This window comes from Eschrichtius robustus, chromosome 16 (assembly GCF_028021215.1).
Source record: "Eschrichtius robustus isolate mEscRob2 chromosome 16, mEscRob2.pri, whole genome shotgun sequence".
NCBI classification, from domain to species: domain Eukaryota; kingdom Metazoa; phylum Chordata; class Mammalia; order Artiodactyla; family Eschrichtiidae; genus Eschrichtius; species Eschrichtius robustus.
This window is the reverse complement of record NC_090839.1, coordinates 52,549,373-52,565,109: the sequence shown is the minus strand read 5'-3', so window position 1 is coordinate 52,565,109 and position 15,737 is coordinate 52,549,373. Positions and strand designations below refer to the sequence as shown.

Sequence of the window (15,737 nt, the reverse complement as noted above, 5' to 3'; positions counted from 1 at the left end):
CCACCAAGAAAAGGTGTTGGCCAGCCACCAAATGGTTGGTGAACAAACCTAAGTTTATGTTTTACGAAAGGTTCAAGGTCCGTCTATACTGTTTTTATGACTCTGCTTTGTTTTTTACCTGTTTTTTAAAAATCGAATTACAATATTGTGTTAGTTTCAGATGTACAGCAAAGTGATTCTGTTATACACATATATATCCTTTTTTGATTCTTACAGTATATTTCAATACTATAAAATATTGAATATAGTTCCCTCCGCTATACAGTAAACCCTTCTCTACTTTATATATGGTAACGTGGATCTGTTAATCCCAAACTCTTAATTTATCCCTCCACCCCACCCCCCTGCCTCTGGTAACCATAAGTTTGTTTTCTACGTCTGTCTGTTTCTGTATTGTAAATAAGTTCATTCGTACTATTTTTTAGATTCCACATATGTCAGAGAATGTTTTGTCTATGTTCTCTTCTAGGAGTTTTATGGTGTCGTGTCTTATATTTAAGTTTTTAAGCCATTTTGAATTTGTTTTTGTGTATGGTGGGAAGGAGTGTTCTAACTTCATTGATTTACATGCGGCTGTCCAGCTTTCCCAACACCACTTGCTATAGAGACTGTCTTTTCTCTATTGCATATTCTTGCCTCCTTTGTCGAAGATTAATTGACCATAGGTGTGTGGGTTTACTTATAGGTTCTCCATTCTATTCCATTGATCTATATGTCTGCTTTTGTGCCAATACTACACTGTTTTTGATTACTGTAGCTCTGTAGTATTGTCTGAAGTCTGGAAGAGTTATGACTCCAGCTTTGTTTTTTTTCCTCAGGATTGCTTTGGCAATTCTGGGTCTTTTGTGCTTCCATGTAAATTTTAGGATTATTTGTTCTAGCTCTGTGAAAAATGTCGTGGGTAATTTGATAGGGATCACAATAAATCTATAGATTGGTTTGCACAGTATGGCCATTTTAACTATATTAATTCTTCCAATCCAAGAGCATGGGATAACTTTCCATTTTCTTGAATCATTTTTTATTTGCTTTATCAGTGTTTTATAGTTTTCAACATATAAGTTTTTCACCTCCTTGGTCAGGTTTATTCCTAAGTGTTTTTTTTTTTTGGTGGGAGGGGTGCGATTTTAAACAGGATTTTTTTTTTTTTACTTTCTCTTTCTGATATTTCATTGTTAGGGTAAAGAAATGCAACAGATTTCTGTATATTAATCTTGTATCCTGCTACCTTCCTGAATTCATTTATCAGTTATAATAGTTGTTTTTTTTTTTTCATTTGTCAGTTCTAATAGTTTTTGTGCTGAGCCTTTAGGGTTTTCTACACAGAGAATCATGTCATCTGCATATAATGACAATTTTACCTCTTCTAATCTGGATACCTTTTATTTCTTTTTCTTGTCCGACTGCTGTGGCTAGGACTTACAATACTATGTTAAGTAAAAGTGGTGAGAGTGGGCATCCTTGTCTTGTTCCAGAATTTAGCAGAAAGGCATTCAGCTTTTCGCCGTTTGGTATTATGCTGGCTGTGGGTTTGTCATAAATGGTTTTTATTATGTTGAGATATGTTCCCTCTATACCCACTTTGGTGAGAGTCAAATGCTTTTTCTGCATCTAGTGAGATGATCATGTGGTAGGTTCTTGTCCAGCTCTACCAATCAGTACATGACTTTGGGGAAATCACATTCCCTCTCTGGTCCTCAGTCTTATCAGAAACTCCGTCGCTGTCAGATGCCCCTTCTCTATTCTCTTGTTCTTTTAATTGGGAGGAGTTCCCCTGCTTTTTCATTTTATTTATATTTCTCCAGTTATCTGGACAAGAAAACTCCAGGAAGCCAGCTCCCCTGCCATTGTGTTAGGAGGGGAGATTCAGAGAGGATGGGAGTCTGCAGGGACCAAGGCCTCCACTGAGACCGAGTGCTTGAGTCTTAACCACCTCAACCCAGGGGAAATACAGGCAGCAGAGCACTTCCAGGGATGTGCTGATGAGGCTGGAGTGGGGGTGCAGGAGCGGGAACCAAGAACATCAAGTCAGTTCTTAATCGCCTCCAATGAAGGGTGCTGGGAACAAGTGGACGTTTCTGCCATCCATCCCAAACAAAACACAACAATAGCAGGCAAGATTTAAAGAGCAGGGGGAGCCGTGTCACGTGGCACTTGTGTTTGTGATAACCACATTTTCCGTTAAACTGCTGTTTTGTGACTTCCTTTTTTTTTTTTTTTTAGTGAAATTGAACAGCCCCTGCTTTATGACTAGAGAACCATTCTGAGGTTATGAGTCCCTTCCCTTTCTCACGAATGGAAGTTCTATGAGCAGCCTGAGGCTGGAGCCGGCACAGGTGAAGCCTGGCCCCAGCCCAGGCTGCGGAGGTGCACCTGCAGGAGAATCAGGTCCTGCCCTCTGTCAGATGGAACGATGCGGAGGGTCCTATTTGAATCCTCCACTAGTGTCACAAAACAGGCAACAGAGTAATTCCTCTATGTGCATGGGAGTCAGGCTTTCCTCTCTGATATGAGGTTCATTTTCTTCTCTGAAAGAGAAATCTAATAAGAAATCTAATAAGCATGTGCTAAGTTCTATACTGCTGGGTCTGTGACCAATGTAATAAGATTCAACTTCAGAGCTTTTCTCAATTCATTTACTCCTTAATCCAATTTTACCATTTTATAATAAAGGGAGATTGACAGTTAACTGGAAAAGGTCTGCATGACAGGCAGGAACAGGAAGTTAGTTAAATACTCAATGCTTTATGGTCTTAAGTCAAGGAGTACTTTTCCACAGGCACCTTACTAATTTCCCCCATCTCCGTCTTCACTTTTACAGGCCTTTTGCTTTGTTCTTAAAAACTGATGACGTGTTGGCAAAAGAACACACAGTCAATCAACGGAACAGAATTTCAAGTCTGGAAATAGACCCACATAGCACAGTCAACAGACCTTAGATGAAGGTGAAAAAGCAGCGAATGGAGGAAGGATGGACCCTCCAGCAGAGGGGGCCGAAACAACCGGACACCCACAGGCCACAAACTGAACCTTGGCATAAACATCACATCGTATACAAAAGTTAATTCAGAGTGGATCGTGGATTTATACATCAGACCACAAAACTTTTAGAAGAAAACACAGGAAAAAACTTTGTGACCTCGAGTTAAGCAACGACTTCTTAGATGTGACACTAAAAGCACAATCCACAAATGAAAAAGATGACAGACTGGACTCCATCACAGCTGAAAACGTCTACCCTGTGAAGGACACTGCTAAAGAGAGTGAGAAGGCGGGCCACAGACTGGGAGGAAAGATTGGCAAATCGCCTACCTGACAAAAGGCTTGTGTCCGGAATATATAAAGGACACTCTAAACTCAATGGGCACAAGATTTGAAGAGGCACCTCACCAAAGAAGATACACAGATGGCCAGTGAGCATAACAAAGGTGTTCAACATCACTAGTCCTCAGGGAAACGAAGTCAAAACCACAATGAGACACCCCTTCACCACTGGGGTGGCTCAAAAGAACAGACTGAACACACCAAGTGTGGGGAGCATGGGGAGCACCCGGAACCCCACCTGGAAAGCAGGCTGGTAGCTCCTTATAAAGTCTGCATGTGCTCACCACCTCCTCCCCTGGGGATTTGCGCAGGCAAGATGAGACAAAAAGCTGGAGGCCAATGCCGAGTCATTTACTCTCTGTAAACAGCCCGTGTCCCTCACTGGGGGTTGGATCAACAGACCACAGAACAGCCATACTGGGGACACTACTCCACAGAGGCGTGGACCACAGACCCACGCAGCCACATGGACAGATCCCAGGGTGTACTGCTGAGTGGAAGATGCCAACCTCGGAAGGCCACACACGGCACAATCTCACTGAGATGACATTCTGGGAAAGGCGTGTACGCACAACACTGCTCGAACATCTCAGATCCTGGAGCAAACATAGCTTCCACCTGATGGGCACAGGGCAGGTGTGAGGGTGGGAAGGAAGGCCAGATGCTAAAGCTGCAGCAGGTGAATAGGGAGGTGCAATAAACAACCCCCAGGGCTAAGGCTGGTGGCCTCTCTCCCTACTTGCCTCTGACCACCCCCCACACCTCTGGGAGGCTCCATGTGCCCAGTGGTACCAGCTGGCCAGACCACCTTCACTCCCCGGCTGCTGGAGAGAATCACTGCTCTTTCGCACGGCAGTGATACGTACAACCTAGTCACTCTCAGGCCTGGCTCCAAACTGATGGTAGTTCATAGACACAGAGCCTGGAGGATCCAACATGAGCCTCTGTAAGGTCAGACGCTGGGCTGGAGTCAAAGCAGAAATGCACACAGTCAACCTGGCAGGGACTCAACCTGAGGGAAGTGGGCTCGCTGGCCGTCCGACACCAGACCGAGGGAGGAAAACAACCAGGGTGCAAGACAACGTCCTGCTGATGTAGCAGAGGCCAGGGAAACTATTCCCAGGGATGGTTCGACCTACAGGACAGCTGGCCATCGAGCAGCAGGGGCCTGGGGATGGCGGGCGGGTCCAAGATGAGGAGTGGAGAGGTCCACGTGGGAATGCAGAGGCTCTGATGGGGTGAGTGGGAAGGACAGGGTGGCCGCCAATGAGGACCCCACACCAGGTGAGAAATCCAGACAGTGTAACGGGGGATGGTCAGGCTGTGCCTTGGAGTCCAGCACAGCCTCAGTGCTGAGGGACTGGGCCAGAGCAGCCATGAGAGAGGCAAAGGGCTGCAAGAGACGGACAGGCCCGCCTGCCATGCTTCCAACTACTTGCAGAGAGGAGTGAGAGGCGCTGACTGAGAGACCCTCAGAGTGCAAGGTCGGGGGCATCCTTCCCAGGAAGAGATGCTGGAGGCTTCCAGCTGGAACACAGGAAACATCCAGGCCGTAATGGGACTTGTACGTCGAGGCAGAGAAATGGGGGACAAGTCAGATCTGGGATCCTTCACTCAGAAAAGGTAACAGAAGCCCTGGGAAGAGTTAAAGTAGCCAAAGGAGAGGGTGCAGGGACAGGAGAGCCTGGGGGCAGTGCCGAGACAGCCCCAGGAGGGCGGTTCCGGGAGCTGGAGAGCAGCTCAAGGTCAGATACCTGGCCGGAGCCCAGGGACCTACTAGCAAGGCTGTCAGAGCGCAGGGGGCAGCGGGCAAGCCAAAGAGCCACTGGACAACGCAAGGACAGGGCACGGTGGCTTTTCCATGCAGCAAGTCCCGGTATGGCCTCTCTGGGGCAGAAACGGTCACAGCAGTCAGGTCAGAGCTGCGTGGGGATCCCCGGTGGTTTTGTGTGATCGGAAGGCCAGGAGTGTGAGAGCAGAACAGAGTCAGACTCAGCTTGACCTCGAGAGGCACAAAGAGGAACGGCGGGCAGAGGAAGTGCGGAAGGACCAGAAACATGCACCAGGAAGGCCGGGAGGGCAGGCCTTCTAGAAGCAAAGGAGACCCCCACACCATGAAATGCCCAAGGTTGAGGAAAAGAGCGAGACAGTGAGAAGGTGAGGGCTGAGTGGAGACCCGCAGAAGAACAAGAACGGGGCCCCCAGGATGGGGAGAAGCTGGGGGCAGGTCAATCAGTCCCCGGGGCTGGCCACCTCCTCACGGGCAGATGCTTAACTGTGAGGGTGTCAGGGCTAACTCTGAGGACTTCAGGATTTAATGGTCCTCACTGAGAAAAGGGGAGAAAACTGCACATATTTCGAGGTCTATATTTGAGAGAAAAGTGCAAACTCCCACAAGGAGCCGGCCTGCCTCACACACAGCTCTACTCACCCAGCCTGAATGAGCTCGTTCAGCTTCGTGGCGTTCTTGTCGTCCATGCCTTTGATGGAAAAACAAACACACGTGAGCGTCAAGTAGTCAGGAGCGAAGCCCAGCAAGACCCCACAGAATAATCTCCAACGCAGACTCCAAACCGCTCAACGGGATAGTCAAGGTCTTCCACAGTAAGACCCCATGTTAGCTGCAGGCCCTCCCCCAGGGCCCACACACATCACCTGTGCTGAGAGCACTGTCTCTGCCCACCTGGACATCCTCGGGGAGGGGACCACTCCCACCTCTGCACAGCTCATCACGCCTCCAAACTCCCACCCCAGCCCCCCTGCCGCGCTGGACTGCCACTCGCCCCCAACCGCCTCGTTCAGAGACTCCCCTTTCTCCGGGCCCACCTTGCCCCACGCACTCTTGTCCTGCGGGGCTCCTGGGTTACCTGCGGGCCTGCCTCCGTCAGCTCTGAACGACAGACTGACACCCTGCACGTTTACTAGAGCGGACGCCCCTTTCCTCTGCCCCACCCCCCCCTCATTGCTGCCCTCAGGACACGTGAGACAGGAAGTGTAGTAACCAGGTAAAGGGAGGATGGAGGTGGTGCGTATGTGCAGGCCACTGTGAGATTCTTTGAACCCTGCTGAATATTTGGGGAATAAAACACAACAGGCCACAAACACACAGCCAGGCTGAAAACCAAAGACAAGGACAAAACCTTAAAAGCTGCCGGAGAAAAACAACGCATCCTCTACAGAGGAACACGGACATAAATGGCCAGTGACCTCTCAGCCATGAAGAAAAAACTGTCATCAAAATCCCACATCCGGCAAAAATACTTTTTAAGAACAAAGATGAAATAAAGACTTTTCAGATAAATGACAATGGTAAGAATTCATAGCCGGCACAGAGGCATGGTGAGAAAGCCTGAAGGAAGCCCGGCAGGCTGAAGGGACATGTGCCAGATGGAAACGGATCTTCAGGAAACAGTGCTTGGCACCAGGGAAGGCAAACGCAGACCCCATCCCTAAACAAGCCAGACGCAGCCCTGGCCTCCAACAGCATGGACCACACAAGCACAGTCAGTGTAAGTGACCGCTGGGGCTATGCGTGAGCATGTGACACGAGAGCCAGCCTGTCGGGGACGTTCGTGGACCTGTGAGCTGAGATCAAAGGGGAGGGAAGGGCCCATGGGTCCTGCATCCGGCAGCCTGGATGGACGGAGTGATAGACAGAAGGCCCGGAGGGTGGGACCACCACAACTTCGGGGTTCAAGTCACCAGATGGGGGCACCATGCAAGGAACCTCCCTTTGAAGAGAAGCCATTTCAACCAACTGGTGAGGACTGCAGACAGCCGAGGTCTTCCCCGGCCTGTCCTGATACCCGCATGGCACCAGGCCTGGGGCTAAGTGTGACTTGTCACTCAATAGCCCAGGAGGCTTGAATAGTCATCCGTTTCCATCGAAACTGAGGGTCCTCAGGCCCTTTTCAAGGGGGAACGCCGTCCAGCTCACGCAGCTGCTGTGACACAAGCTGAGGTGTGTCAAAGGACCAGGAACACAGCAGACTCAGTCTATGTCTTAAGAATCGCATGTCTGGAGACCTCAGTTACAAAAAGTATGTTAACAAAGAGCATGCTCTGACCACCGGAGCTCAGACATGTGTTCCCAGTAGCCCAGAAAGGGCTACCACTGTGTGCAGGGCAGGCGGACAACTGCCCATCCCAGCGAGCTCCTTCCCCCACAAACCTTCACCAAAGGACACAACAGTGTCCCAGCAGGTGGATCAGTGGGTGGGTGCAGTGGGGGCTCAGAGGGAGGGCCCCACCAAGGTGGAGTGCTGTGAAGCAGCTTTGGGAGCCCCAAGCCCAGGTGGGGCCTCACGGGGATGTGTGTGCATGTGTGTGTGTGTGCATATGTGTGCACACGTGCACTCGAGTGCTGCTGGACCAGGAGGGACCAACCAGGTGTCACCAGCAGGACTAGGAGCAGATGAGCTGGAGGGGACGCCAGGCAAGAAGATGGGCTGAAGTCCAAGTGCAGAGGCCCCTTGGGTCAGGGGACCCAGGTGACACCCCAAGGGTAACAGGAAGCTGACAAGAGGATGAGGCCTGCCTCCTGTGGGGAGTGCTCGGGCTGGGATGCTGGGATGTGGGAGATGGAGGACGGGGCCCCAACATGCTGCCAGGACCAGGAGTATTTTAGGGCAAGGACAGAGAGGAGGACAGACAAGGAAGCAGGGATGCCAGGGGGTGGGGCCCCAGAGCCCCCTCAACAGCACTCAAAGCAGGAGCCGGGGGTTTAAGTAAGTTGTCAGCCTGCAGGAGCATGGGGCGGGGAGCCAGGCCGCCTGTCCCTTCCTTTGGAGGCTCCTGGACTTCTTGCCTGTTTCAGGAAGGGCGGGTCACCCAGGGAATGCCCACCCTGCCCGTCCTCCTGCCTGGCTATGACGTGTTAGGTGACAGCTTACAATCATCTCATAGTGTCTCATTTAATCTTCAGAGTGGCCCTGCAGGTGTGTGCCCTTCCAACCCACGTGACAGGCGGACAACTGGGGGCTGGAGAGGCGAGGCTGAGGCCTCTTGTCTGTGGTCACATGGGGAGGCCAGAGCACCTGTGCATCTAAAAGGAATCTAGTTACGAGGAGATGCTCAGAGCAAGGCAAAGGGAGGGGCCCAGACCCTTCAGTGTACCAGGGTTGGGAAAGGCCAGAAAGTGGGGGCTGTTCTAGGTCAAGACTCAAGAGACACGGCAGCTGTGAGCGGGCACTGTTCCCAATAGGCATGCCCTGCCCGGCGTGGTGGGACGCACTGGGAGATCTGAGTTTGGGCAGGATACCAGGTGAGGCTGTGGTACCCACTTGATAAATGTTAAATGTGCTTGCTGGGCATGCAGGAGAATGTCCTTGCTCACTGGGGCCAATGGCTGAGGGGTTTAGAGTGGGCTCAGATGTCTGCAACTTACAGTCACACAGCTGAACAAGAAAAAATGCAAGTGTGTGGAGGAGGGACAGGAACGGGAGAGACAGTAACACAAACATGGCCAAGGTTCAGGACCCATGAATCTAAAAGACGGTATGTGGGGGTTGTTACATTCTCCTTTGATTTTTCTGTATGTTAAAACGTTCTGTGCGTTAAAATGTTTTCAAAATGAAAAGTCGGAGAGAAAACAGAAGAGCCCCCAGGACTAAAACTCCAACTGTAAGAGGACAGCAGGCAGGCCCTGCCGGGAGGAGGCCGCCCCTGAGCAAAGGGTACTCACAGCCCCCGATCTTCTTGCGCAGCTCCCCATAGCAGATCAGGCCATACAGCTCCTGGGACGACTTCTTCAGCCCGCGAGAGAACACTGAAAATGAGGAAAGGTTGCGGCTTTAGAAGGAGAAAACACAGATGTGCGGGGCTTGCCCAGCTTGTGCGCACACCAGGGTGCTGGGGGACACTTCTTGGCTTTGACCACTGCACCATGGACCACAGGGTGTTAACATCAGGGGACACTGGGCAGAGTACACGGCAACATGATGCTGTTTTTGCAATTTTCAAAATAAAAAGTTAGAAGAGAAAAAGGGGGTGGTTTAGAAAACTAGTCGTAACAGGCAGAGCAACGTCCCCAGAGGGGAAAACGGGACGTCCAGCATGGCCAGCTTCAGCGAGGCAGAGGAGGGTCAGGACCACCTCTCTGTGCAGAGAACCCACCCAAGCTCCACGAGGGGCTGGCAGCACGGGAACCAAGGAAGCCCACCTCTTATGCCTCCTGGGACGACAGACAACTCGCCCCAGGCCTGGGGCCAGAAGGAAGAGGAAATGCGGCTTGAGTGCTCCGGACGCCCCCTTGCTTGTCAGCAGCAGACCACAGTGTGATTTGGGAGGCAACACGCAGGGTTAAGCCAGCCCATGTACAGCCTGCTCGTGGCTGGAGGAGACCACACTACCAGGTATGAGCAGAAATGCTGAGGGAGGCTCCAGAGGCTCTGTAATAGACTGATTCGGCCCCGATGCCCGCCCTGGACACCTACCTGCAGGCGTCTCTGACTCCAGGAAAGAAATCCTCACGTGCTCAAGCCACTGTTACCTTGAGTCTCTGTATTGTGTGAAGCCAAGCCTGACAGCACCTTGTAAGCCTGGTTACTGCCCAGTTGGCCCCTTTCTGATCATCTCACAGGGCAATGACCACTGCCATGTGTCCCTCTCACAGCTGTTCTCTCCCCAGAGACCCCCTTTCAAAGATTTGGCTGTGTGTGATTACAACAATAGGAAAGGAAAAGAAAAGTATATTAGTAAATAGAAAGTAAAGTTCTGAATGAATGACCTTAAACAAGGATTCTGAACCTCGGATAGCCTCTGAGGAGGCTCTGCTAACATCACACGCCAACAATTCCCGAAGGTTCTCCTGAGAGAAAGACCGATAGTCTCAGCGGACTCTCACAGGGACCGCTACTCAGGAACCTTACGATCCACTATGCAGTCGATAAACAAACGTGGGCTTTCAGACAATGGAACAATACTCAGCCATAGAAAGGAATGAACGGACCCTAAAAAAGCCTAACACACCCTACAATCTGGATGCACCTGGAAACATCATGCTCAGTGAAAGAAACCGGACACTAAAGGCCCCGCATTGTATGACTCCACTGATATGAAGCGTCCAGGAGAGACAGAGATCTGTGGCTCCGTGGTTGCCGGGGCTGGGGGAGGGGCTGCGAAACAGCTGCACAGCGTGGAACCCAGTGTGACCACCAGTGCAGCACCAAGAGGCGGGCAGGCCTCTGGCCTCACGCGGTCAACCGGCTGCCACCAGCTCTGAAAGGTGATCAGGACCAGTGAGAGACCTCGGTGCAGCCCTCGGCTCAACAGAAAGAAGGCACTTCCCATGGGGCCACACCGGGACACCAAGGGCATGTGGGTCAGGCAGAAGACACTGCAGAGGGGCTTCCCTGGTGGCGCAGTGGTTAAGAATCCTCCTGCCAATGCAGGGGACAAGGGTTCGAGCCCTGGTCTGGGAAGATCCCACATGCCACAGAGCAACAAAGCCCATGTGCCACAACTACTGAGCCTGCACTCTAGAGCCCATAAGCCACAACTACTGAGCCTGTGTGCCGCAACTACTGAAGCCCACGTGCCTAGAGCCCATGCTCCGCAACAAGAGAAGCCACTGCAATGAGAAGCCCGTGTACTGCGATGAAGAGTAGCCCCCGCTCACTGCAACTAGAGAAAGCCCAAGCGCAACAACGAACACCCAACGCAGCCAAAAATAAATAAATTTTTTTTAAAAAGTTAAAAAAAAGAAGACACTGCAGAGAAGGGAGAATGGCCCCGGTGGGGCTGACCCTGCAGAGCTGACTGTGGAACTGAGGGCGGCTGATGCGTCCACCCTTCATCCAAGTTGGAAAAAGGGCTGAAGGGGAATGATACCTCCAGTGGGGGAGGGGAGTTTAGGAGGCTGTCCAGCAGGCGGAGGTGACAAAAATGCCCAGGAAAGACACATCCACTCTAGATGTCCCACAGAGCCCAGTGTGGCCGCCCTGCAACACGCCTCTGGACCTCGGGGCAGACGATGCAACACGTCCACACCGGGAGCCTGGGTGGTCCACTCTGCCCATAGCCTGGTGGTGGTGAAAGCACAGAACGTGCTAGAGCACGGCTCCTGGAATCACCCCCCACCGCCTGATATCCAGGTAGCTTCCTACCCCCTTCCCCTTCTCGTGTTGCTGAGGCCTTCACGTTGGAAGAGAGTGTTTTGAGACCAGCCAAAGCAGATGAAAGACCTGCTCTCGCGGAATGACTTTCAGAAAGAACAGACTATGTAACAACAAAAAAGAAAAATGCAGAAGACAGAGAAAGAGCCAAACAGCTAAAACTCGTTTCTGCGTGCCAGCCTGGAGGGAGGGAGGGTGTTCGTGATGACGACAGATAATAACAACAGCGCACTGGACTCGACAGGACCAGAGTCGATATTTTCAAATCAACTAGGGATGTGAGCAACAGTCTGAGCTAAGGATGAACACAGCCAGCAGACAAACAGACTCCGTGGAGACGGCCTGACAAAGAACAAAATGCTGCCGACTCGCCACAATGCACCACAGCCATCGAGAGGCTTACGTTCATGGCCACATGGACACTGAGAGCACACGTGCGTGCGCCCGCGCACACGCACGCGCAAACACACACACACCAGTAGCAAAAGACTTGTGGGTCAGACCGAGGGACTGCTGCAAAGCGTGGAAACTGAGCGCCCACTTCCCAGGGTCCCTAGAAGGAGCAGCAACCTCACTACACAGATATGGCACTAGAAGAGGTTGGAGCCACCATTCTGTTTGTGTTTTGTCTTCCTCATCAAGATGTCAGGCTGGACGGGTGTCCCCTGAAGTGGAAGGCTTTTAAGCAGGAAAGATACCTTAAAAAGACTCGTGAGAAGCAAAAGGATTTAACTGGCCAGAGAGAACCTCGGTGGGGTCATAAACTCAGCAGAAAGCAGGCAAAGCAGGCACTGTGGGGCCTCGTGAAACAGGCCTTGCCCAGAGTAACATGCACTTGTCTGTCAGTTGCTCCTTCCTGCCTTTGTCATGGACAGAACCAGATGGGAAATGCGGGGAGAGGCAGACAGACCCCCAGGACAGAGGGCCAGACACGCATCTTCCCGGAGGGTTGTCAGACAGTGCTGTGACGGGGTGCTCACAATGAGACAATTAGCAGTAACGTTAGTATAATTTTACCTCAGTCGTGTGAATTTATCTGAAGAAAAGTGCTATATGAATAAAGATATCCACCCTGCGTTATTTAAAAACACTGTTAAGTGACTTGCAAATCCAAAAGGAGAAGTAAAATGTATTCATTTGTAGTATCTCCACTCAAAGAAATACATTTAATAAAAAACACATGGAGGGACTTGCCTAGTGGTCCAGTGGTTAAGAATCCACCTTCCTACGCAGGGGACGCAGGTTCAAGTCCTGGTCAGGGAACTAAGATCTCACATGCCGTGCCACAACTACTGAGACCACGTGCCACAAACAGAGAGAAGCCCATGCACCGCAACGAAAGATCCCGCATGCTGCTACTAAGACCTGACGCAGCCGAATAAATAAAAAATTAATTAAAAAAAGAACTGATCACCAAGCATTAGGTTAAGAAAACTTATCAATACTGAAAAAACTAAAACAGATGTCATTTAAAAAACAAACACATGAAGAAATTCTACATCAACATGAAAAGGTGGTGTGAAAACAGTACTTGTAAGGCAGACAAAAGTCAGGAGACAGAGCGAGAGGGGTACAATGGGAAGAGGATGCTGCCCGGACTCGGACCTCCACTCCCCGCATCGTTGGGGTGGACAGGGGCCAGGGCCTCCATCGCCGAGCTGGGGCTTTCTCCTCCGCCCAAGCAAGCGCATTACAGGCACCTCCAGGGAAGAGCACGCCACGTGCCCAACCACAGGCAGCAGTGGGGACAAGAGAGGATTCAGGGGAGGATTTCTGGGACAACTAACACAGGAGCTGAGTCCTGGTAAACAGGTTAGGGAGGACAACCAGGTGGGAGTGGCAGGAGTGTGGCAGGAGTCAAGGTGTGAAGGAAAGTGCAGGTAAGGAGGGAGGTGACTCCATTCCCCGGGGCCCTGGCAAGTCATGGTGCGGGCCTCTGGTGGGGCAGAGGGAGGGGGCTCAGGCAAGGGAGCGGCCGGGCAGATGAGCATCTTGTGTGGATCTCACAGCTCAAAGGCTGGGTTAGGAAGGGCAGGACCGGACAGTGGGAGAGCAGCACTGGTCTAGGGCAGGACCAAGGCAGGCCAGGCGGTGAGGACAGATCTGAGAAGCTCGGAGTAGAACCAGAAACACTGGCAGGTGAGTAAGAGATGCCCCCAAAGATTCAAAGGGAAATACATTCAGGGGACACTGTCGTAGGACAGAACCAGATGGGGATTCCCTGGCGGTCCAGTGGTTAGGACTCTGCGCTTTCACTGCTGGGGCCCGGGTTCAGTCCCTGGTCAGGGAACTAAGATCCTGCAAGCCACGTGGCGTGGCCAAAAAAAAAAAAAAAAGACAGAACCAGATGGGAAATGCAGTGACCGTAACAACCATCACCAGACCCTGGGACCTCCCAGTCCCTGAGAGCCCCAGCGCTGGCCGATGGCAGGGAGGAAGGACTTCTCCAGGGCAGAGGACAGCAAATCGCAGGCCAGATCCGGCCCAAGGGCTGTCTTTGTAAACAGGCAACTGCAGCAACATGCATTCCTCTATGTATTATCCACAATGAGCTAGAAAGCAGGGTGAAGTGGTTTCAATAAAGACCATAAAACCCCAAAGGCAAAAATATCAATATTCACCATCTGACCTTCTACAGAAAAAGACAGCTTGAATCACTGTCTCTGGGCCTTTCTAAGGCCGGACGAGGAATCCCTGGCCCTGGAATCCCGACCTAAGGGAAAGCCAGCGAGGAGAGCCAGATGGGTCAGCTGGGGGAGGCTAGGACACACTGACTGGCCAAGAGAACACCTGCAGGGCACAGGCAAAGGTTCAAAGGGGAGTGACATGACCACAGCAACCACAATTATTCTGGATCAGAACTGATGTTATTTGGAGGGTGTGTCAGAAATCAGTGCAGTCGGTGGAAGCACACATGTGGAGAGACCGATCGACGAGAGAAGCAGCAGGAACGACACAGACACAGGATTCTTCCGGCGTGTGGACACAGGAGGCAGCAATGCCTCCCCTTAGGACAGAGGTGCTCTGAGCAGGAAGTCAGAACCGCACCTGGCGATGACCTAGACTCATGAATTAAAGATGGCGCCACACAAACTGGATTCAGACACAGAACCTGGAAAAAGAGCCTGGGAAAAGCCCTGGAACGCCAGCCCTCCACCCGCGCTGACGCACGCCAGGCCCTGCCCGACCCTCACCCCACTGGGGCCCCCTTGGGAGAAGGGCGGGCAACGGGGAGGTGTGATTCTGGACCACGGTGCCCTCCCTCCCGGGGCGGAGGAGCAAGCCAGGGACTCAGACACCACAGGCTTCCTTGTAACTAAGCCTGACCACCAGTTACGAGGCCTCCTGTCAGACAAAGCACCATAGGTGAGTACATCCCAGGCCGTGTGGCTGGGTGAGAATAATGCCAGAAGGTGTGGCCTGCAGGTTTGCGGAAGCCACGCTCCTGGACCAGAAGCCACCCCGCCTCTGGCCCCAGGAAGCCGGCCTAGGCACTCACCGTTGTCGAAGTCGATGTACTTGGTGATCTTGTGCCACGTGCGATAGTAGAAGTGCCGGACCTGCTCCTTGTTCTTCACCATGCTGGCGGGCTTGCCTTTCTTCTTGTATTTCAGAGCAATGTTGTTCTGAATCGCTTCAAAGTCTTTCCCATGCTGGAAAAGAAAGTCCACATTAAAAGCACGAGGTTATAGGGAGGGTGGGAGGGAGACGCAAGAGGGAGGAGATATGGGGATATATGTATATGTATGGCTGATTCACTTTGTTATAAAGCAGGAACTAACACACCATTGTAGAGCAATTATACTCCAATAAAGATGTTAAAAAAAAAAACAAAACACGAGGTTACAACAAGGCAGCCTTCTGTACAATGCAGACACTTCCTGAAAAGGGAGAAAAGGGACCGCTGTGGTTAAGCAAGTGTCCTTCACGGCTCCTACTTGTGCATGAACTTCAACCTGGCTTCCCCAGAACCTCAGGTTTCAATCAGAATAATGGATAAAGCAGCAACAGAACTATCATAGCATGTGGATACCAATGAGGCAAGGACCCCGGAGCAGTAGAAACATGAAGCTCAACACTTAGACAAAGGACTTAATCTCCAGAGTTCTTTAGAGCCCATGAAATGAGACACCCCCATGAAGACAATAACCAGAAGACACAACACAAGGATGGAGGGGCTCAGGGTGCTGTATATCTGGCATCTTAAAATAAAACAACAAATCAACTATTCAGAAACAGCTTCATTGATTTGATCATACAAAAGGTATTCTATGTTCAAACAGGGATAACAAATATGAA

At 51.4% G+C, this 15,737-nt stretch overlaps 1 protein-coding gene across 4 annotated transcripts in view; it reads right to left on the bottom strand.

Annotated features, from left to right (window-relative positions):
• The window catches only part of CRAMP1 (cramped chromatin regulator homolog 1), a 54,742-nt gene that overhangs the window by 21,348 nt on the left and 17,657 nt on the right, over positions 1-15,737 (bottom strand). For all 4 annotated transcript variants that reach the window (XM_068524078.1, XM_068524077.1, XM_068524080.1 and 1 more), the window contains exons 4-6: positions 14,938-15,091; positions 9,008-9,091; positions 5,756-5,804 (exon numbers count right to left, since the gene is read on the bottom strand). In XM_068524078.1, the coding sequence (XP_068380179.1) occupies positions 5,756-5,804; positions 9,008-9,091; positions 14,938-15,091 (287 nt within the window). The remainder of the gene's footprint in view (positions 1-5,755; positions 5,805-9,007; positions 9,092-14,937; positions 15,092-15,737) is intronic.